The sequence below is a fragment of the Ceratotherium simum genome, chromosome 10 (genome assembly GCF_057802395.1).
Source record: "Ceratotherium simum simum isolate JZ-2026a chromosome 10, ASM5780239v1, whole genome shotgun sequence".
Lineage (NCBI taxonomy): Eukaryota > Metazoa > Chordata > Mammalia > Perissodactyla > Rhinocerotidae > Ceratotherium > Ceratotherium simum.
Window position 1 is genome coordinate 79,128,668 of NC_141909.1, and position 24,538 is coordinate 79,153,205.

Below are 24,538 nucleotides of genomic sequence, written 5' to 3' on the forward strand. Positions count from 1 at the left end.
ATTTTACTTTGGAGACTAGTTACAGAAAGCAAATTTCAACATCTGGAGGAAAGTTAAATAGATTTGCGATTTTTTTTTTTTTTTTGGTGAGGAGATCAGCCCTGACCTAACATCTGCCAATCCTCCTCTTTTTGCTGAGGAAGACTGGCCCTGGGCTAACATCCATGCCCATCTTCCTCCACTTTATATGCGACACCGCCACAGCATGGCTTGCCAAGCAGTGTGACGGTGTGTGCCCGGGATCCGAACCGGCGAACCCCGGGCTGCCGCAGTGGAGTGCACGCACTTAACTGCTTATGCCCCCGGGCGAGCCCCCTAGATTTGTGATTTTTAAAAAAATTAGTGGCCTTGCTCACTGTAGCTGCCTACAAATTTACTGTTGAATGAATCTTGGAATTAAAATGAAACCAAAATGTGACTCCGAAAGGTGACGGCACAAAGTAAAGTCAGAGGGTAAAGTTCAGCGGAAGTTCACAAGAAACACGATTAAGCAGGAGTCCACCATGTACAGGAGATCATGTAAACTAAGAAAGCACCATTTTACAATGACTGACAGAAAGATTAGACTAGGCTTTGCATCTTTTTCCTAAGGAATCATTCTGATCTTACTTTTGAAGCCTACCCATTTAAATATATATATTTTTGGCTTGACCTCTCAGTTTACCAGCATTGTCACCGACCAGGTGCCTCAAGAAACCCAAGGGTGGGTTTGGATGCAATTAACTGTTTTTCCAAGTTGTTTCTTTTCCTTTTGTGTGATAAGGAGATGTAACGACCAGCCATCCTGAAACTGACCAAGCCTCACCACAAGAGCTATGCCCATGACCTTTGCCTTGTTTTTAGTACAGAGATCTCTCCAGAAGGAGCTTAGGCCTCATTACGTGGAAGCCTGTTCTCCAACTGAGCCTGTGCAAGCGAATACCTGTCTCTCCCTTTTGAATATTCATTCCCTGACCAAATAAAAGTTCCTGCTTCCCTCTGTTTGGGGGCGCCATGACTTTGGAAATGATTCCTCATGGCCTCCTGTTTGCTGCAAATACACTTGCTTTGTGAGACAACTTCCACTGGTGTAGAGTCTTATTTAACTCATCAGGAGGCGAGCCCACTTGGTTCGGTAACAGCATCTGAGACTAGTAACCATTGCCAGACTATCCTCTAACATCTGTATCTAGGACAGCCAGCTGTGCACATCTAGAACCAAAAGTTCATCATGCCAGACCAGTTTTCAAACATGCTCTGAGGGCTGAGTTTCCAAGTTAGTGCCCTAAACTGTTTTATTGATTTTCTTTTTTGAACTGAGAGCACATCAAAAACAGTACAGCTATGCAAGTGTTCTTCTCTGTTGAGCAACACTGTAACATTTGTTTATAAATACAGAACTTCTAAGCTTGTTTCCCTCTTTTAAGTTCCCTTCTGGGCACTGCTCTAATTACCAATCCTTTCATGATTTACATGCAAGGGAATCAAGGCAGAGGCCCCAGGCGGCCCCAAGCTTGCTCTCTTTTAATACTAATACAGATGATTCACAAGTATAGTTTTATTATAAACACAACCCACCCCTAAGAAGTAAACTTTTATATCTTTATTTCCCACTTGGTCAGGTTGTATCCAAGGCCCCGGAGTGTAAATAAAGTGAAATGTGAAAGCTGAAAAGATATCCCTGGAACCAAAGGAATCCACAGTACACTGCCACGTCACTGACAGGCTCTCTGACTGCGGCATTACGGGATGGAGGTTATTCGGGTTATTTAGAGCAGTACAGGAGACCCTGAGTTCCCCCGCCCCCCCACCCCGTGGAGGGTCTTTGAGCCCTCTCTCCATCCAACAATTCTGACTTGATCAATTTCTGTTTTCCTCTGAGCTGCCTGCCCATCACTGTTTTATTGCCATTGTCAGCCTGTTATCATGTTTGTTGGGAGGAAACCACGAGGAAAAGGTGAAATGCCCTTCTTGAAACTGGGGGGTAGGGAGGGGAATATAGTTATGTTCAGTCTTAAATTTAAAGCACTTAACAGTGTCCTTCACACTTATGTCTATTCTCACATTCTTATATGAAGAGTCATTTAAATAATAATGTCCTTTAAATTATTAATAAACATTACCTTCTATTACAACACATTTAAAAAGACATGATTATAGCCAATATTCTAAAATGGCTCCAATTATTTCATTATCTTTTGAGTTATAGAAAGAAAGGTCCAACTCTTGCAATTAAAACACTAATTACATGAATCAAAGCTCTTTATTGCATTCTGGAAAGCTTTCATCAAAACATTCTGCTAAATTTCTTATAACAGAAGAGATTTGTAATTAGAAAAGTGGAAACTTCTTTAAATAACAGGTCTATCAGTTCTTTAGTCTTATCAGTTCTTATCTGCAACTTTATCTCTGCTCTTAGAAAATCTTAACTAAAGTGAGTGGTTTAAATCATTTCTCAGAGAGAGAACTAAGGTAATCAATTGTTAATAGTTTGGTACTGACAAAACACTAATACAAATCAAAGGGTTAAAGATACGAATGCAATATCAATATTTTAATTATATATAATAGTTGCTTTTAAGTAGACCCACTGATGAAGCAGAAAATAGTATCAATGACTGTCCAGATAAATTAATATAGATAGTAACAAACTGAATTAAGCAGATTCTAGTGGTAAACAGCTCGCATATGTGGAGCATATTCAAGTTATGTTTACATGAACCTGATTTCACTAAATGAGAATTAAAATAGCAAAACACACACACTCCAAAAGCCTCCTGACCTGCTCTTTTTGCTGGGGCTCTGCTGCAGGCAGATACTGCTGGTACTGGAGGCATTGCTTGTTGATCAATTTAAGCACTTTGATTCCGAAGGATCATAGATTAAATCTTAAAAACGGATAAGAGAGAAGCCTCCCTCCACTGGTCCATGTGTGATACATGTACATCAGCAGGCCTTCATTCTTTTCTCCTTCCCTCTTTTCCCAGCTTTAAAACTTATGGTAAAATGCTGCACATTCTAATGGTTAAGAGCTTGGGAGTCACCAGTCCGGGTTCAAATCCCGGCTTTGCCATTTACTAACTGCGTTACCACCAGGAAATGACTATTTCTGGAGTCAATTTCCTTATTGGTAAAATCAGGATATAACAATATCTACCTCAGAGGATTTTTGTGGGAACTGAATGAAGTAATGCACATAAAGGGTTAGCGTGTACCCCTCACACAGTAAATCTTCTCTAAGTGTGAGCCACACTTCCTCCTAAGATGATTCGGAATTAGACACTATATTATAATTATTATGTCGGAATCTGGATTGTCTTCTGAGTTGAAAGCACCTATACAGTAGAGAGGCCGTTGAGTAATTTGATGGAATGAGCTGCCTGTAACTGACTGTTCACACACGTGTCCTCCTAACACATCCCCACAGCACTGGAAAGTTCAGAAGGAAAATTAACAAAGAAAACAAACCAAACTAGTTCTCTCCAGAAGTTTAGACTCATTTCTTATAAAAGACATAGCTACTACTCTTTTATCAAAGTATCTCAGAGGGTCTCCTATGATCTTCTAACTGGTAACATTAAGCAATGTTATGTAACAATAAGCAACAATTAGCCAAATAACTAAACCTCAAAGATTCTCGTGAATGAAACGTTAAAATCATTACTAAGAAAATCCTTTAGGAAAAAAAACTTTGATAGGAAAATAAGAACAATTTTAATTGTTTGTCCAGTACAGAGATAGCCCTGAGAATACAGAGCTGAGGCATGCCGGGGGACACTTGAAAGAAACCGCTGTGGTTCATGTTCCCACTCAGGGGACAGGGAAGACAGGCTCCAGACCTGCACTTACCTTCCTTAGATCCATTTACAGGGAATCCTGCAGGGACGAGATGCAAAGCTGACAGTTCCACAACTGACCATGATTTCTGCACAAGATTCCCACATCTTTTTCCAAGGCTTTTACTAAGTGTGGTTGGTGTAGGTATTTTGGAGAAAATGAACTAAAACAATATGATTCTTTCTTCCCTAGCTTCTTGAACACTAAAACCATGATTTGGACTTATTAACTAACTACATAGTCACAAATAAACAGAAACATAAACAAGCATTAAGCAAAAATATTACATATTTAAATTATATGCAAAAATGGGGTATTGAAGGAAAAGGAATTAATAGAAATGACACTCCGAAAGGAAGACACAGAAAAGAAATCTATATTTTCTCCTTTATGTATTTGTCTGGTTTTACTGCCAGTATTTAATTGTCTTCCCTTACTGCAAAATTATGGCAGAAAAAAAGACCAGTTACATGGACATATGATAACTGTCTTCATGGGCAAGTTAATTTGACTTAATTCATTCATGAGGGTGGATTGGTGCCACTCATATGAACATCTTCGACATTCTGGATTTCCAACATGGGAAGAGACATACTCCTATTTGCAAGGAAGAGAAGTAAAGAGGAGAGACAGTGAGGAGAAAGGAGACTGGAAGGCCATCAGGCCCAGCACAGCATTTATAACTGAAAAGATATACTGACCAATGGAAAATTATATCCAGTGTTGGTTATATTTTCTCCTGTGTCTCTTCTCTCTCCTTGACTTTATCTTTTTATTTTTACCTGGAGAGAATCAAACTCTCACTCAAAGCTGGGTACATCCTGGTAGCCCAGGAAGTCTGTGATAGCGTTTATTTGGCAATAAGCTGACAGTATGAAGTGGAGTAGAAATTTGGCAGTTTCCAATGCTCATCAACACAGCTAGCTACATTTTCTGACTTGGATTACTAACCTGTGTGGTTATAAAAACTGATTTTAAAAAATAAGGCAGAAGTCACCAAGTCTCTAATTGGTGTGTGTAGACACGGGCTTGGTTCCCTGTCCAACTGAGACCATTATTTTCCATTGCAAACCTTCTCCAACTAAATAAATGGCTTCACACAGCATGTTTTAACAGAGTCTTTTGGGCAGCCAAGCTCCTTTGTCCTTTGATACAGCACCACCCAGAACTCTCTCCATTGCCCCATTCGTCACCACCCCACTGTATTAGACTAGTGTAAACGCCATCTAAGCTATAAAGCAAGTTGACGGTACTTAATAACTTAAGTACAAAGCATTGCTATTGTGCAAATATAGTTTTGTTTTGTTCCTAAGCTGAAAAACCACTGTATCATCATTTCTTCTGACTGCAATGGTAAGTACTTTGTATTTCAATTGCTAGAAAAATAAAGAATGATTTCAGCATATCCTTTCACATCCAGTAGTGTATACTGCTTTGAAAATCCTCTTTCCAAATACTTGGATCTCTGTCCTCTTCTCCTTCCCTATAGTCACTACCTTAGTTCTCGTTTATCATCTCCTCCTCAACTACATGGCCTCCTAATTAGCCATCATCCTGCCAGGCCAGAGCATGCAGACCACTGCCCTGCTGCCCAAATCGGCCACAGGAGCCTGTTTTGTTTGGACCACAAAGTATTGGCTGGGGAGCTGCCTATGAAATAAAGACCAACTGTGGACTCTGAGAGCCATAATCTTTCACGGTTTGCTCCCGAACACTGGCAGGGAGACACCAGGGGTAAGGGGAGATGAATCTACCCCAGGTGTGGCTAGGCTGAGCAGGGTGCGGCTCCTGGCATGAGGGGAAGAGAAGGAGCTGTGGAGTGAGCCGGGGTCCTGGCTAGGCCTGTCATCCCCCAAGAGCACCAATAACCGTGTATGTACTCAGTCACTGCTGACTGTTACCAACAGTGAGTGGTAAAGCTTTTTTACAAATTTCTTTAAATTGGGCTTCGGATTTTATTTATTAGTATAAAGCGTGAATGTTTCTATCTGTAAAAAGAAAATTAACTGTACTTATAATGCATTGAACTGAACAGCTGTATTTCTTCTCAACAGGACAAAAGAAAATTATAGATGGACAAGATAAAGAGTTTCCTACTCTTTAAGATGTGTATGTCATTGAATGTGCTATCAGCAATGCGATAATAAAACTGAAGGGAAACAGGATGCAAGGGCACTCAGCGGCCCAGCCATAGGACTGGAGCAAGCACGATGGGAGGATGAGGGGTCAGCAGTATTGTTGAGAGGTGCTGGGGTGATGGAGAAGGGATTCAGGCTGGCAACAGATAGAAAGGCATCCATGAAGGCATGGGAGGTGGTGAGAGAGTGATCTGAAGGGTGGGAGGTCAGAGGGGATCCCGAAGTTTAACCTTGACATGTAGAAGCACCCCCAGAAGGGAGAAAATCCTGGGTAGGGACCCTGAAACTGGGAGGCTGAAGGTCATAGCAGCTGAGACTTGGTAAATCGCTTAACTAAACTTAGTTTCTGCTGCCCTTACTCTTGCTTAAGGATCACTTGGCCTAGAGATCTGCTTCCCACCACAATCATGTAGGCCGAATATTATCATGCACGTCTCTAAGAGAAAAAGACAGACAGAAGGAAAGACAGAGAAAGCAATTACCACAGGAGAGTGGCTAGCGAGGCAGGGAGGTGAACAACAGGCCATCACTGCCCACAATTTGGACTCTGGGGTTGCCTTTTACCACCATGCACTGTTCAGAGAAAGTCTGTTATGCCAAGAGCGAGCTCACTACTTTAGATTCTCTTTGGCACTTGGTGGATTATAACTGTTTGGTACTTTAATTATGATAAATACCATAATTAACACTGAAAAAATGATAAGCCACAAAATGGTAGCAGATTGTCTATAGTATTTTTCTGCAAACACGATAATGTAAAAGAATTTTTTTTCTGCTTTCAAGGATATTTTTCTTTTTATTACCCCCCCAGTCCTATGAGGTCTTGCTGTGTTTATTTGACTGATGAAACAACGAAGCTTTTAAACTTCTACACCAAGTAACAGAAAAGACAACATAAAAGGAACACATTATTATGGCCTTGAACATCTGTGCTGAAGGATATGCAAGCTCAAAAATAGTTTTGCTTCAATTGGGATTGACAGACAGGGTTGCCATCTGGGAATTGGAACAAAGACATGAAACTTGGGCCACTGCCCTCCCTGTTCCAGAGCGGACTCTGCTTAACCCTTTGAGTGTTGGCGCCCTGTACGGCCCAGACCCCACGTCCTCTGAAAGCACGACCTTGTTCATTTCCCCTCATCTTTGAAGAAGGCAATGTCGAGATACACACGCTTTCATCTAAGGACTCTGCATCCTGTAATTCCCAGGTTCCCTGTTATTAGTAAAGCGGATAATTCTTATTTACCTCACTGCAGTATTTAAAGAAGTAATCTTCTGTGAAATTATTCTAAGATGATGAAACTCAAATTATTTCCGCCCATTAACTTCCAACTAAGAAAGAAATGTGTGTATGTCTATGCACAGTTTCCAAATCTAGATTTGGACTGTATTTCTTGCTATCTTCTGTTCCAAGAGAATTGTTAGTTATTAATTTATTTATAATTTTACAAATGACAGAACTTATGGTAAAGAACAAAACCCTGGGTTGAGTCAGAAAGAGCACAATTTTCCTGAAGCTTGGAAAATGAAGCAGATTCAGGAATTTCACCAAGGCTTTATTTCCTCTTTTAAAATTATTAGAATCTTCATTTGGTACATGAAAAAACTGGGACAGAAAAGTTGTCTGAAAGTTAGGTGTTAGGACCAGACTCAAAATCAAGCCCTCTTCAGAGTCAAGATTAAATGAGCTAATCCACAGAAAACATCAAGGAAATATTGGTTTGCATTAGTCTTTGGATGATCAAATGAGGTAGTTATGCGAACGTGCCTTTTGGTGCTAATTAGTATTAGAAGTTAGAAACTCCCTGATTTTGTTTTTCAGATCTTTATCTGTGTCCTCAGGGTCTAAAATAATAGAAAACACCTATGATGAAGTAAAATCTTACAGTATGATGTAAAATCCTAAGTTAACCTCTTTCAAATGGGTGTTTTGCCCAAGTTTAGGAAAAAATCAACCATGTTCTGTAATTTTCTTTCACATCACACAGAGCAAGCAAAATACGACAATTATTATACTACTGGGCCAGCCCCGTGGCTTAGCGGTTAAGTGCGCGCGCTCCGCTACTCGTGGCCCGGGTTCGGATCCCAGGCGCGCACCGACGCACTGCTTCTCCGGCCATGCTGAGGCCACGTCCCACACACAGCAACTAGAAGGATGTGCAACTATGACATATAACTATCTACTGGGGCTTTGGGGAAAAAATAAAAAAGGAGGAGGATTGGCAATAGATGTTAGCTCAGAGCCGGTCTTCCTCAGCAAAAAGAGGAGGATTAGCACGGATGTTAGCTCAGGGCTGATCTTCCTCACAAAAAAAAAAAAAAAATGGAGACAGTGACACCTCCAAGTAAAACAAAACAAAACAATTATTATACTATTAATATAACTAATAATTAAATAAATTAAATGTATTTAAATTAAATAAACTAAACTAATAATTATCTCTTGAGAAAAGGGTGGAAAGTCAGTTCTTCAAACTGCATACATTTATTGTATCAGATAAAAACGTTGTGTTTCACTAGTCTTGCTGCTTTTTCCTTTGCTCCCCTGAAGTCTGTTCTCAGCAGTAGCCAGAAGGATCTTTTTAAAACTGAAGTCAGATCACATTTCCCACCTCCCTCAGAGTAAAGACCTGCATCTTCACAACGGCCTACTAGCCCTAGTTGGTCTACATCCTGAGTCCATCCACGCCACTCACCGGGCTCCAGCCTCTGCTAAGTGTGTTGCTCACTCTGCCCAACACTCTGCCCACGGCTTGCTCCCTCCTTCCCTCCTTGAGGGCCCTACCTTAGGGTCCTGACCACCTTATTTTAAAGAATACCCCTGCTCTGGAGCGTTAGAATGTCAAGTCCTCGAGGACTGGGGATTTAGTCTGCTTTTCACTGCAGGGGCCCCAGCGTCCCCATCAGTGCTCAGAGCAGGCATTCACCATACTCGTCAGTGAACAAGGACAAACTGGTCTGCAGGGGATTCATGATTGGAGAGACGTCTTCACGATGCTCCTCGCCGACATCTAGGCCACCATTAGGCTCTCAAAAGTATTTCACCCAACCCCACCGCTGACAGGGGTCCTGAGTTAAACAGCCGAATACCAAGAACTTTAAAATGTCATGCTTCTCATTCTAAAGGAAAGCATGCCTCCCATGCCCACTGGAAAGCTTTCCAGGAATGATTGATCTTTCAATGACATTTTTTAAGTTTGATACTAAAGATTTTGCAGAAAATCATCTAAAGACAAAAATCAACATTGCATACCATAACCCTTTGGTTTCTTTTTTTTTTTTTTTTAAAGGGCATTTCTATTTATTTTATTTTATTTTATTTATTTTTATTTATTTTTTTGTGTGTGAGGAAGATCAGCCCTGAGCTAACATCTGTTGCCAATCCTCCTCTTTTTGCTGAGGAAGACTGGCCCTGGGCTAACATCCGTGCCCATCTTCCTCTACTTTATACAGGACACCGCCACAGCATGGCTTGACAAGCGGTGCACCGGTGCACACCCAGGATCCAAACCTGCGAACCCCGGGCCACTGAAACGGAGAGCGCGCACTTAACCAGTGCACCACTGGGCCGCCCCCCACCTTTGGTTTCTTGATAGAAAATGAAACAGAGACAGAAAACACTAATGTATACATTACTAAAATGCAAAGAGAACAAAAAATGTCCAAACCGTATCTTCAAGACTGTTGGTAAATAAGATAGAGAACCCTTCTGAGGCCACTCCAAAGTCACTGCTTAAAATGATCTCCCTTTTGGGGGAGATGACAGAAATGACTTACATCTTCACTGGGGAGATGAAAACAGGTGTACACATCTGTCAAAACCCACTGAATTGTATACCTAAAATGGGTGCATCTTCTTGTATATCAATTACATTTCAATAAAATTTAAAAATTTATTTTGCAACAGTTAAAAAAAAGCACTATTCCCCTTTAATTAAAATTGTGTAAGTATCAAGAAAAGATGTTTCTTCAACATTTAATTTAAAAAATGGCTACATGATTCATAATGCAGACAAAACTCTCATGAATACTTAATTTCTCCGAGATGGTCAAAATAATAAATGAAATAATTAAAATACTGTTTTAAACACCTGAAGTGAGACATTATTTTTAAAAAATTAAGTTCTGTTTGATATGTGACTTCAAGCTTCCTATTTTTACTTTCTACTACCTTTTCCAACCTTTATGTTATTTTACACTATTTTTTCAAGTAGGATGACTCAATTACATTTTATTTAAAGTTTCATTTTTTTCCCTTAATTTCAGAATTATTTTTAAACTCTCTTTCCTGGTCCTTCTGAGTTCACATGGAGAGGCAGTCTTGAGCGCGGCACGTCCGTGCTGTCAGGCCCACTTGGGTGTGAACCCCGTCTCCCCATCCCTATGACTGCTTCCTGGCCTAGAGTGAGGGCATCAGACATGCACACTGCAGAGAATTACTGCCAGGGCGGCTGAGAAATGCAGCTGAAGTGTCTGTGCCTTTCAGAATGTAAGAAATGTTTGCTATCTTAACTCTTCTGGTGCTTTCCTTTTCCCTCCTCAAAACGATGTTCCTCAAATTAAATCCCCTTGCTTCAGTAGTTGATGTTGGAAGCGGCCAGGCACTCACCCATGTTTAAAGACAAGAGGACCCCCAATCCATCGGTGAAAGATACAGAGTCCAGTCCCCTTGAGAAGAGACCAGGAGCTGGTCCCCGGGCGCAGTGTGAGCCCTAACACACGAGCTCACGAGAACGGCTGCTCTGCTGTGAGAAGGGGAGTGATCTCTGCGCTCACACTTTCAGTATTTCCACTACAGGTTTGGCACAAACTGTTAGATTGCTTTTCTCCACATTTATTTATTTTAAGCATTTAATGGGTACACACACAAATCACTGTGCCATTTGTAAAAGTCCACAACTTAAAGAAACGGGCCTGCTGGATTATATATTTTTTAAATAAACTGTAGTTAATCTAACATTCATTTAATTTAGTGATGGCCTTTAACAAACCACAACCTGTTTCTTCATGAGTAAATATTTAAACCAGCTCATTGACTTTAAATGTCTAAAAGAGACTGAAGATAAAGGCAGAGAAGTACATTTATAGCTGACTAGGTAATCATCAACTGCCACCAGGCTCGCAGGGCTGATCAAAGCCTCTGGGCTCCCTCTGTGCCTTTAGCTCAGGATGCTCCGGCCGCTCAGACAGTCCCAAGAACAGTCCACAGCATCCCAGATTCAGGGGACACTGTCAGCTGACTCAGTCAAGGCGTTTAAACTTTTCGTTTTTTTTACTTGGAACAAAGTTAATGGCTTACAAATATTTATCAATTTTACATTGGGAGAAAAGAATGAATGTAGAGCACATGAGTTTAAGATACTGTTTTCTTTTAAGGATTTTTGATTGTAGAACTTGAATGAAACTAGGGCTAAGTGAAGATAAATATTTGAAACAGCTAAATAATCATACAGAGCAGTTGCATTTATAGTGCACTTTTTCTCTAAAAAGAGGCCAAGACATTTAAACTGCCATCCTCAGAAAATGAGAAATTTGCTAGAACAAATTTTCAACCTATTTTCAGACAACAGTTGTTTACCTTGATAACCAAATAAGCTTAACAAAGGATTATTTTCAATGGAAATCATTCTGAACTAAACTACAACAGTTTTCTGCTTTCTTAAAAAGACTTCAACAAATGTAACTTGATCGTCCCTCCCACCCCATTTTTGGGTCCAGAATAATAATGAGAACTATAATTACGGTACTGAGCGGTATTAGGGAGAAGACCTCAGAGGTCACTCACCAGGATGGACAGGCCGTTTGCTCTATGCTAAATGGCACAAAATGACAGTGTTTGGAGTTCTTGGGGCTCTTTTTTGCGGTGTTTCTGACTCCTCCCCGCTGGACCGCAGGCTGCCCTTTCACTTCCTGCAGCATCCGTCTCTGCCTGTTAGCTTCTTTCCTCTCTTCTCCCCTCCAAATGCCAATGCTTACAACAAAAAATAAATGGATTCCATGGGAGGGCTTAAAAGGCGTTGCTCTCCGTAGAGAGCTCTAGTGCTGGGTTCTGCAGGGAGACCTGGCTGGTTTCTGTTTCTTTGGTTTCCACATAAGCAACCTTGACTACTACCATTTTCAATTATTTCTCAATAAAATAATGAAATCATGTAACACTGATAAAAAGAAAGGGAGATACTAAAGGGAAGCAGGGAACTGTGGAGAGTGGAAGGAAGAGAAGAGCAATGGCTCTTAAACCAACAAATAAATCAGTGAAGAGCAGAGGAAATCTCTGCTTCAAATGTCAGAGGGGAGGGCTGGCTTTGCAATCTGTCTGCCACAAGCCAGAGGCTGTTTTGTCTGTGCTGAGTTCTCTTTGATCTCATTGCCCTCCTATTCCCTAAATCCTGTTTAACAGGAAAGAGCTAAATTTTTAAGACTCCTCTTTAAGAAGCTCCTCTCTCTACTGCATTATGGATCTGCTGAGGAGGCACAACGGCACTCATCTATTCCTGAAACAGTCCCTGAAGCTAGGCTCCGTCAACACAACCCATGGCAGCAACCCCCTGGCCAGCACTTAACAGTCTTGGCCTGAGGACCACAGACTACTTGAAACCCCGAGTAAACCCTTAATTAGGACACAGTGGCTTTGTGGACACATCCTACAGAGGATCCAATAAGTACTTTCGAAAGTCAGGCCACTAAGTATCAGCAAACTCTTCAGAAAAACACTGCTGCAGAAACAAAAAACACACACAGAAACAATAAAAATCACATGATGTTTCTAAAGGAAATGTAAAATACTTTTTGGATTATCTGCATCTCTTCCGCGACCCATTATATAGTCATTTATTCTGATCAGACACAGTAAATGTTTTACCCAGGACGCAGAGCACAGGGTGCTGGGAGAGGATCAGGAACTGGGTTCCCAACCTCAGGAGTCTAGGGGCTAAAACATTCAGGTAAAACTGTTATTTGCCATGAGTGACAGCTCCTCCTCCTTCCACACCCCTCCTCCTCCTCTCCCTCTTCCTTTGAAGAAAACCTGAAAACCCACATTAGTATTGATTTCAAACACTTCCAATTTATTTCCTTTGAAATTTGTTTTTGTTTTCTTTAAAAGAGGTGTTTACCCGGCACCCTTACTTTAACATAATTTAGCACTGCCTGTCAAGAGACAAAAATATTAGTACCTTCGGACACATAAATACCCTGTGGGCATCATCCATTAGTGCGTAAATATGGAAAGGTGCTGCACGGAGATGTGAACAGCAGCAGCCCAAAACCCAAATACCTAATGGTACTTTTTACTCAATAATATCATTAAAGTAATGCTTAGAATATAGTACATGAAAAAATTTAAAGCGGAAAATTCAAGTGGAAAAAGGATAAAAAATAGTATGTTCAGCATAATTACATCTACTTTTTAAAAATCAGAGGTATAGATAGAAAAAAAATGAAAGAAAACCATCAAAATGCTGTATTTTGTTTTGGATGCTCAAATGCTGGAAATGTTTCGTTTACAGTGTTCTCCCTTCCTTTGTGCTACTCAACTTTAAAAATTATCTTTAATGAGCAAATATTTCTTTTAAAAGTTTATTTTGAAATTACTTTATTCATTATCTAGAGGATATTTTAAGTTTCCTTTGGAGAATAATCATTTTTCAATAATGTGATTCATTACTTATTGGTACAGAGACCTGCTATTTTCTTAGTGTATTAAACCACGTAAAATTCCTAAATAGCTGCAGGTCAACATAGCTCCTGCTTTTCTTTCTCCCCCACACAGGCACTTATCTGATAGCTTATCTCTTTAGAATCACGTGGCTTGTTTTACAAAGCCCCCAAGAACAAAGCAAACAGCTAGGTTAAACACACTTAAAGCTGTACTGGGCGAAAACCGCTTTGACTTTTTTCAAAACCATTTGTTCCAACCACAGTATTTGTTCCAAATTAAGTAAACATTGCTAAAAGAAATCATACAAAATCTGCATTTCTTATCAGACTCTGGGCAGGATATAGTTCTAAAATTTCTTATGTGTTCTCTTTCTCCTTAATGTTCTAAATGGGTGCACATTATTAGGACGTGAAGAGACGATGAGCAAAGCCTGAAGCAGGGATTTCTAGGTAAAGGGTGCCTTTTATTTACCTGCCATTTACAGTGATGTCACTAACCAACCCCATGCTCCATGCCCAACCAGTCATTCTCACAAATTAATGCTATTGGTGACCTGACGAAGGATATGGGTGGACTAGTTGGTTATATTCAAACATTCATCATTATTTTGAGGGAAGGGAAGCTTAAAGCTCATGCTGGTTGGGCACAGGGTGTGAGGCATTGGGCAATGGGATAGAGAGGAAAGAGATCAGCCTGAGTAGGGTCTCTTCAGCCTGGTGTTCTAGCCATTCAGTAACCAAACACAAAAATCCACTGCAGCACCTTTCTGGGTCTCCCTCACTGCTCACTCACCAGTGGGGGTGAAGGGCCAGCAGGACAAACCTCAAAGCCAGCCACATCATGAGATCCTCCCCCTATGTGACAATTCCCAACCTCCGCATCCTCCAAAGAGCACACCTGGGTGGGGCGGGCCCAGGGGATATGCGGCAGGTGCAGCCATCATTCTGAAGAAGGCAGGCCAGCAGGGAGACAGTCGTTACTGAGCTCACTCTGTGACAGGCATGTTTCTGGATACTATTTCATTTAGTTCTATCCAGAATCTGCCAACATGGGCATGATTATCCCCATTTTCCAAAGAGTAAATGGAGGTTCGAAGTGGTGACACATTTGCCCAAGCTCACAAAAATCCACTACATCAGTACCATCACAAAGCCACAGCCTAGGTATGAACCCAAAACTTCCGGCAGCAGGTCCCACTCTGTGTTCTACTCTGCTCCACAGCCTCTGACAGATGGCCCATTTTTAAGGACTTCTGAAGACTCGGCCAACAGGGAGTAAAGAGTCATGAGAGATAGAAGCTTCTTTCTCATTTTTAAGATCACTGTACAAAGAATACATGTATGCCTTACAGAGACAGAAACTTCTATTTAGACATTCTTTATTACAAATTTGAGCTGCAGAGAACCTATTTGTTATCTGATGGCCAAAGTTTCCTCAGTCTCCCATTATGCCATTTCCTGTTGAGTGCTAGCTCCCTGCTGTTCTCTGAACCACTGCCCCTGCTAAATACCGCACCCCTGGGCAGTCACTTGGCCCTTTCTCAAGACAGCAACTCCCCCTAGATGCTAGGAGATACCATCTAAGCATCCAAGAAGCACTGTGTGGTAGAAGGAGCAAGGAAGGGAGCCAGTGGATTGGAGACCCTGCCTGCCAGACACTGTGCTAGGCGACTTGGTGACTATTTAGTACTTACAACAACTTAGCAGGGAGGTGTCACCCCATTTTACAGGGACCAAACCGAGAAATAGGGGATTTAAGTCACTTGCCAAAGTTATACCAGCTATAGACAAGTATGGATGTGGGGTGGCCTCTAGGAGAGTTGACAGAAATACGGGAAGTTTTCAATCTTGTGTTTTCTTGTTACTTTGGTTTGCTTCACGTATTATATAAATATAAGAAAATGTATTTACATCCATTTAAAATTATTCCTGTGTTATTAACACTTAGTCATCCTTTTTAAAGACTTGTCTGCATAGCCTGCTATAAGCCGCACATTTAGGGTACAACTTACATACGTCTTGGGGCAGCTTCAGAGGTGGCCTGAGTCATCCTCGCAGCAGAAGCCCCTAGAGACATCACATGAGAAGTAGGCAATGCCTCGCCATGACTACAAACTCCAGCAGGACCCTGGTGCTACTGGGAAACCCACTATTTTCTCTAATCAGCTGTCCTCTCTATAACGAGAACGTCAGACACCTGTGCTCTTTCAGCCTCTGAGTTCTTTGGCTCCTGACTCTCTTGGCAGAACACGGTGCCTCCTACTTGACACACACTGAAGCCATGTAGAGGAACCTCTTGCCCACTGCCACTGCATGCGCAAGCCCACCTTCATCTGCCCCGCTCCCTCCTTCCCTGGTTACAGCAGGGAGCTCTCCCTCCTGCCAGAGATGGTAAGCCCCACACCTGTGCTTTGGGATCCTTCCCCAGCAAAGCTTACCTGACTGATCATTCTCTCATACAAAACAGTCAACCTCTCTCAGGTGGATCCTTCCCTGCAACCTTCGAACAAGCAGACTGTCTCTCACCTAAAAACGAAATAAAACAAACGCTTCCCTTGCTTGCACACTCCATGTGTCACCCTATTAGTCCTTCACAGGCAAACCTCTGGACAGAGCTGTCTACAATCGTCTGCACTCCTCCCCTTACATGAACTTCTCGTTTCATTATAACCTGGCTTCCATTTCCATTACTCACTAAAATGGTTCTTGTCAATATCCTCAAAGACCTCCAGGGTGCTGAGTCCAAAGGCCATTTCAGTGTCAAGTGACTCGACTTGCACACAGCATCCAACGCTGCGGGACGCCCCACTCTCCTGGCTTCCTCCCACTTCCCAGGCCCCTCTGTTAGTCTCCTTGTCAGGCTCGTCCTCCTCCAGCTGATCCTTTAGATCACAGCTCAAAGGCCAAGCTTGGGAAAGCCTTCTCTAAAGCTCCTACGTCATTACCCATTATACATTCTTAGAGCTCCATGGATCCTTGCAGGCACGGGGCTGATCAGTCATAATGTTGCATCCATGTGTGTAGAATTTGAATACTCTTTAATTCGGAGTAGTTATTTGACAACGCCCCCACTATACCATAAACTCCATGAAGAAGAGGGCTGGGGTCTATCTGTTCTCCATTGTGTGCCTGGTACCCAGTAGGCACTCAAATATTTGTTCAACAGGTAAACAAAAAAGGCTCTGCCTCACAGGACCATGGTATTTAACTAGACCAATCAGATTCTCTCCCTCAGGAGCCTGCACAGGGAAATACAGACCAAAGCAGCCATTGAAAGCATGAGCGAAAACCAGGAGATGTAAACCGAGTCATGCAGGCTGGAGGCTGTGTGGGGCTGACACGGAGTCCCAGGGAGGGCTCAGAGCCTCCTGCTGCAGGTGGGCGACAGGGCCCGGACTCCAGGGCTGCCGGGGGTCCCCAGAAAAGGCTCCTCCTGGGAAGTTTAGACTCTCACTACCATGTGTATCCTCAAAACAAACCCCATTACTTAAGGTAGCTTGAGTGCTCTTGCTTTCTTACCACTAAGAGTCTAAATAATACAGGAACTCCTGAGGGGGAGAAATCCCTGAAGAAGCAGTTCTTTGTGGATGAGGTGAAAAGCCCAAAATAGAAGAAATGAAAACATGAGGCGTCTTACATAATTTCCCCCCAAGACTTCAAGATCTCTTTTGAGGAGATTAGTTGTGTTCTGGAATTATTCCCAAGAACTGTGCCAAAGGCAGCAAACTTTCCTTTACAGAGATAAAGAGTAAGGCTCACTAAAGACCCCCAGACTGTTGTTTCATGATTCGAAAGGCTATTAGCTGTGCACACTGCACTTCTGACTTTGAAAAATAACATTTTTTTTGCTTTCTAAGAAGTTTCACATAGGTAGAAATATATCTATACATATAAATTAAACTAGTTAATTTTCTTTTCAAATTATTACTTACTTAGAGCTTTACAAGACATTAAAATTTAAATGTGAAATCTATGTTTAAAGGCTAATTTATGATGTCCAAGCTTAGTCAGGTCCCTAAAGGCAAAAAATTCCAGTGCCTCAGACTTATGACTCTAAACTGGGCAATACCAATTTCTTTACTAAATCTTTTTACGGTAGTTTGGCATGAAGTGCATAGTCTTTGCCTTCTGGACAATATGATGGCTGAGCTGGCCCACGGGCAGGACGAGGCTGCCGCTCTGTTTTAACTGGCAAGAGGACGTGTCCTTTTATGGGCCGTGTAGCATAAAGAGGCTCTTTCAGTGTCTCCTCTACATTAGATTTTTTAGAGTTTTCATTAAATGACGAACATTAAAGCAAACAATACAAGAAAAGGTCAACATATAGTAAATTGTATCAGCCAAGAAAGGGCGGATCAGATAGTTTGGTTTTTCTTATAAGACAGTAGAGTGTGGTGGAAAGAGGACGATATTCGGAATTAGACAGACTGGAGATTGATTACTGTCTCTGCCAACTAGCAGCCAACAATGGAAAGTTATTCACCTCTCTGGACCTGCTGTCCTCACTGACAAATGCAGGCTGATGATGGAAGACTGAAAAAATTAAGTAAAACAAATAATTTCCATATTGTGACTAACACATAACAGGCATTCAATATTGTATTTGTTAACTGCAATGATTTATTTGGCGAATGTTTGCATATTATGAAGAGGAGGGTCGAAATACATTTTTAGGGCCAGCCCCGTGGCTTAGCGGTTAAGTGCGTGCGCTCCGCTACGGGCGGCCTGGGTTCGGATCCCAGGCACGCACCGACGCACCGCTTCTCCAGCCATGCTGAGGCCGCGTCCCACATACAGCAACTAGAAGGATGTGTAGCTATGACATACAACTATCTACTGGGGCTTTGGGGGTAAAAAAATAAATAAATAAAATTAGAAAAAAAAAAAAAGAAATACATTTTTATAAAAGTTAGAAAGAGTCTTCAATTTTTTTTGACTTTCTGTCACTTCAAATAAAGAATAGAAAGTGACGCATTTTGGTAAAGGACATAATAAAATGGACTACAGAATTCCATGAGATTCTTGGAAATGGAAGTACTACGTAACCTTATCAGATACTGCAATAACTTTCAATTATTTCAGAGGGGCCTTTGCCACAGAAAGAAGGAAGAAGACAGATCCCATGCACTGAAAATTATATCAAAACAACCCCTAAAGATAAACATTTATATTACCAATGCTCCCCAGAAAGGCACGGACAGAGCGCCCCCCTGCATCCTCCCTCCCCGACTCCGCTGTGTCTTGTGTACGGGGAAGCAGAACTCACTGAAGGCCTGGTCAGCAGAGACCAGCATGCCCTGAGCACACGGGGCAGGGGGTGGGAGGCACCTGCTGATTCCTTTCCTGGCCATTACCTGTGGGTTTTCATTGGCCAGATCTACATTTAGGATTAAGAAAAGTGAGGAGCCACTCTTCTTCCTACTTAAAATCAATGCAAGTTGATAACTTGTAACAAATACCTTTTATATCTAAGGAAAAATACGGTCAAAAAGATTAACTAATATTAATACAAAGAAGAAAAGGCACAATTTTCTCATTTACAGTTGTATTTCCAGCACTCACTGGGTTTTCTCTTATTTATTAAATGAGAAAAATGAAGGAGTGAATGAAATGAACTAAGATTCCATCTAATCATACATTAATTAGGGCAGGTGATTAGTGGAGAGGAACATCTCTGGAAAGGCAGAGAAGCCACTGCGTGACAGGGTCTGGTGACTAAGAAGGGAAAACACAGTAATTCATGGGGCCGTGGCACAAAGACATTATGCATGAGGATTCAAACCACCTAGTTAATTGGAGCTGCCTGAGTTATATATCAAGAAAGAAAGATAAGAGTTTGAATGGAGCACAGAAGCAGCAAAATGTCTGTATTTCACTTTGAGATTCAAATCAATGGACACAGTTTGCTGACTGAGGCACACAACAAAAGGGCTTTATGTCCTGCTGGAAGCTTGATAAAAGAGTGCACACTATAAGCCCCAGAGCAGAGAGAGACTTTGCTCCATTTGCCAACTGAAGAAAGGTTTAAGAAAAGACCAAGAGCCCTTCTGCCGAGGCTGTGCGGAGTTCACTCACAGTGCGGTTCGTAAGGAGGAGGGGGGTCTCCACAAGGCACACACTCCATGTCTTGAAAACCAACAAGTTTTGTCTTCCTATAAAATCTAGAAGAGAAAGGAAAATAATCCTTATTAGCTCTTTCATCTAAGCTCAGAATCGCAGCAAACAGATTTATGTCATAAATTACTGGCAGTCTCCATTGCCAGTTCTATTGTTAAAAAAAAAATCTCAAAGCCTTAAATATAACAGTATCTTAGACGCGTTTTCAGAAAGCCCTCTGAGCATGCAGTGAACACTTAAGAAGTATCAATTCCACTAAACATAACTTTGTAGCTTCTATTCAGCCCCACTTTTTCTAATTAAGGTGGGGGCGTTGGTAAGGGAGTATCAGTGGTCTTTGGCATTTCTATTGTAATTTAAACTACAAAACGCCTTATAAATAAAGTGCTAGTTTTTAACATTTGAAATTCAGAGATCAAAAAAAAAAAAAAAAAAAAAGCCAAGCAAACCACAGAGCAATGGAAAAATGTGGGGAGATACTTATACAATCTTGATTTGGGGACATCTTTCTAGGCATGACAAGAAACCCAGGAGCCAGAATAGAAGAGATTAACAGCTTTGAACACACACACAGACACAAATATTAAAGACATCTGAGGAGTAAAACTAAATAAAGCATCATCAACACAGTTAATGGGCAAAAGAAAACTGAAAAATGGTTCTAGTCATAGTATTGTCTATAACTTAAGACTATGACATAAAATCAGAAAATCATTATGGTTTAAGTGAACATTGCAATTGAAAAACAGACAAAGAACATTAATTCCCAAAAGGACATTTCATAATTTTAAAATTTCATACAGGTGTACCTCGTTTTATTGCACTTCACTTTATTGTACTTCACAGATACTGTGTTTTCACAAATTTGAAGGTTTGTGGCAACCCTGCATTGAGCAAGTCTATCGGTGCCGTTTTTCCAACAGCATTTGCTCACTTTGTGTCTCTGTGTGACATCTTGGTAAATCTCGCAATACTCAAACTTTTTCATTATTGTTATATTGGTTACGATGATCTGTGATCAGTGTACTTTCATGTTACTATTGTAATTGTTTTGGGGCACCACGAATCACGTCCATATAAGATGCTGAACTCAATCAATAAATGTTGTGTGTGTTCTGACTCTTCCACCCACTGGCCATTCCCATCTCTCTCTCTCTTCTCAGGCCTCCCTATTCCCCGAGACATAACAATATTGAAATTAGGCCAATTAATAACCCTGCAATGGTCTCTAAGTGTTCAAGTGAAAGGAAGAGTCACATGTCTTTCATTTTAAACCAAAAGCTAGAAATGATTAAGCTTAGTGACGAACGCATGTTGAAAGATGAGATAAGCCTTTTGTGCCAGTTAGCCAGGCTGCGAATGCAAAGGGAAAGTGCTTGAAGGAAATTAAAAGTGCTATCCAGTGAACACACGAATGATAAGAAAGCAAAAGAGCCTTATTGCTGATGTGGAGAAAGTTTCAGTGGTCTGGATAGATCAAACCAGTCACGACATTCCCTTAAGACAAAGCCTAATCCAGAGCAAGGCCCTAACTCTTTTCAATTCTATGAAAGCTGAGAGGGGTGAGGAAGCTGCAGAAGAAAAGTTTGAAGCCAGCAGAGCTTGGTTTGTGAGGTTTAAGGAAAGAAGCATCTCCATAACATAAAAGTGCATGAAGCAGCAAGTGCTGATGTAGAAGCTGCAGCAAGTTATCCAGAAGATCTAGGTAAGATAATTAATGAAGGTGGTACACTAAACAACAGCTTTTCAATGTATATGAAACAGCCTTCTATTGGAAGAAGATGCCATCTAGGACTTTTATAGCTGGAAAGCAGAAGTCACTGTCTGGCTTCAAAGGACAGGCTGAGTCTCCTCTTAGGGGCTAATGCAGCTGGTGACTTGAAGATGAAGCCAATGCTCGTTTACCATTCCTAAAATCCTGGAGCCCTTAAGAATTATGCTAAATCTACTCTGCCTGTGCTCTATAGATGGAACAACAAAGCCTGGATGACAGCACATCTGTTTCCAACATGGTTTACTGAATATTTTAAGGCTACTGTTGAGACTTACCGTTCAGAAAAAAAGATTCCTTTCAAAATATTACTGACTGTTGACAATGCACCTGGTCACCCAAGAGCTCTGATAGAGATGTACGAGATTAACGTTGTTCTCATGCCTGCTAACACAACATCCATTCTGTAGCTCATAGATTAAGGAGTAATTTCAACTTTCAAGTCTTATTATTTAATATGTTTCATAAGGCTATAGCTGCCATAGATTGTGATTCCTCTGAGGGATCTCGGCAAAGTAAACTGGAAACCTTCTGGAAAGGATTCACCATTCTAGATGCCATTAAGAACATTCGTGATTCATGGGAAAAGGTCAAAATATCAACATTAACAGGAGTCCGGAAGAAGTTGATTCCAACTCTCATGGATGACTTTGAGGGTTTCAAGGCTTCAGTGGAGGAGGTAACTGCAGACGCGGTGGAAATAGTACGAGAACTAGAATTAGAAGTGGAGCCTGAAGATGTGACTGAATTGCTGCAATCTCATGATAAAACTTTAACGGATGAGGAGTTGCTTCCTATGGATGAGCAAAGTGGTTTCTTGAGATGGAATCTACTCCTAGTGAAGATGCTGTGAAGATTGTTGAAATGACAATAAAAGATTTAGAATATTACACAAACTCAGTTGACAAAGCAGTGGCAGAGTTTGAGAGGACTGAATCCAATTTTGAAAGAAGTTCTGTGGGTAAAGTGCTATCAAACAGCATCGCATGTTACAGAGAAATCATTCGTGAAAGGAAGAGTCAATTGGTGTGGCAAACTTCATTGCTGTCTTATTTTTTAAAATTGCCACGGCCACCCCAACCTTCAGCAACCACCATCCTGATCGATCAGCAGCCATCAACATTGAGGCAAGACCCTCCACTAGCAATAAGATTATGACTTGCTGGGCCGGCCCTGTGGCTTGGTGGTTAAGTGTGTGCGCTGCGATGCTGGTGGCCCGGGTTCGGATCCCGGGTGCGCATCGAGGCACCACTTCTCCGTCCATCCTGAGGCCGAGTCCCACATACAGCAACTAGAAGGATGTGCAGCTATGACATACAACTATCTGCTGGGGCTTTGGGGGGAAAAATAAAATAAATAAAATCTTATAAAAAAAAAAAAGATTATGACTTGCTGAAGGCTCAGATGATGGTTAGCATTTTTTAGCAATAAAGTATTTTTTAATTAAGTTATGTAAATTATTTTTTTGACATAATGCTATTGTACACTTAATAGACTACAGTATAGTGTAAACACAACTTTTATATGCACTGGGAAACCAAAAAATTCGTGGGACTTGCTTAATTGCGATATTCACTTTATCTCAGTGGTCTGGAACTGAACCTTCAATATCTCTGAGGTATGCCTGTAATTAAAACTAAAAAGCATACTGCAATTAAAGTTTTTTAAAAGATTTAATATTAAAATGTTTAACCTCAAGTTAATCAAGGAAATGCAAGTTGCAATAAAAATATACCATTTTTACTTAGAAAATTGGGACAGTGTTGGTGTGTGAGCAGGCAAATAAGCACATGTATACATCGCCAGTGGGGATATAAACTGCCACTTGTAGGAGGGCAATTTAAATACGCCATCAGAACTCAATATAGTAGTCTACATCCTTTACCCAGTAATTTCATTTTTTGAAATTTATCCTAAAGAAATAATCAAGTGGGTGAAGCTGTATGTAAAGAATGCAATCACAGCACTGTTTATAAAAGAAAAAACGCCGATCAGGCATAATCCCACTACCCAACAGCAGATATGACCAACCCCGGTAGACCCAAGGCGATGAAACACAAGGTGGCCTTTAGAAATGATGATGCAGATCTACCACCCATATTTTTTTTAATTCATGAAATATCATTAGATGAAAAAAAAAGAAGTGTGAATAATATAATTCCATTTTGTACAAACACACACTTCGGTATACATTCTTTCAGATTATTTACCAATGCAGCTAAAAACATTTATATGTATATATTTACATTGAAAAGAGTTTGGAAGGATATTATATACCAAATTTTAATGGTGATTATTTCTAGACGGTGGGAATTTAAGTGATTTTCTTTACATGCATATATATACACACATACATATATATATAAAACTTCCAACTTTTCTATGACAAAAATAGTGATATGGAGAATAAATTACAGATCAAGTCTTAGAGGACAGGTAGATGCAATTATTTTCTGGATAAAGTGGTAGCAAATCTGTATGATTTATCCCTGAAGCAAAATTTGCATTTGAAATCAAATAAGTTATATCAAATGCCCAGATACATTATTTGCTCCACCTTCTATTTTTGACTGTGAAAATCTGTCTAAATGATATTAATATGGTGACTTCCCACCTGATTTTAATAAAAAATATTTATTTTGGAATTTATAAAGTAAGACCTAAACATAAGACCTCAAACTATAAAACTCCTAGAAGAAAACACAAGAGAAAAGCTTCATGACATTGAATCTGGCAATGATTTCTTAGATATGACACCAAAAGGTAACCGAAAGGCATATATGAAACAGGCAAAAAAAGCAAAAATAGACAAGGTGGACTATATTAAACTTAAAACTTTTGTGCATCAAAGGTTACAATCAATGTATACTTATCCCAAACTCATCAAGTTGTATATATTAAATATGTACAGCTTTGTCAATCATATTTCAATAAAGTGGTTTAAAAAAGGTAAGTCACAAAAAAATTGAAAAAAAAATTTTTTTTAAGTGAAAATTATCTGTAATATTAATTTCAGGTGCTTTGCTCAACAAAAGGATTC

At 40.6% G+C, this 24,538-nt stretch overlaps 1 protein-coding gene across 7 annotated transcripts in view; it reads right to left on the bottom strand.

The window, feature by feature from the left end:
- TNFRSF19 (TNF receptor superfamily member 19) overlaps positions 1 to 24,538 on the bottom strand; it is a 98,106-nt gene that overhangs the window by 29,955 nt on the left and 43,613 nt on the right. For all 7 annotated transcript variants that reach the window (XM_087436305.1, XM_087436304.1, XM_087436300.1 and 4 more), the window contains one exon: positions 19,686 to 19,771. In XM_087436305.1, coding sequence (XP_087292431.1) covers positions 19,686 to 19,771 — 86 coding nt within the window. The remainder of the gene's footprint in view (positions 1 to 19,685; positions 19,772 to 24,538) is intronic.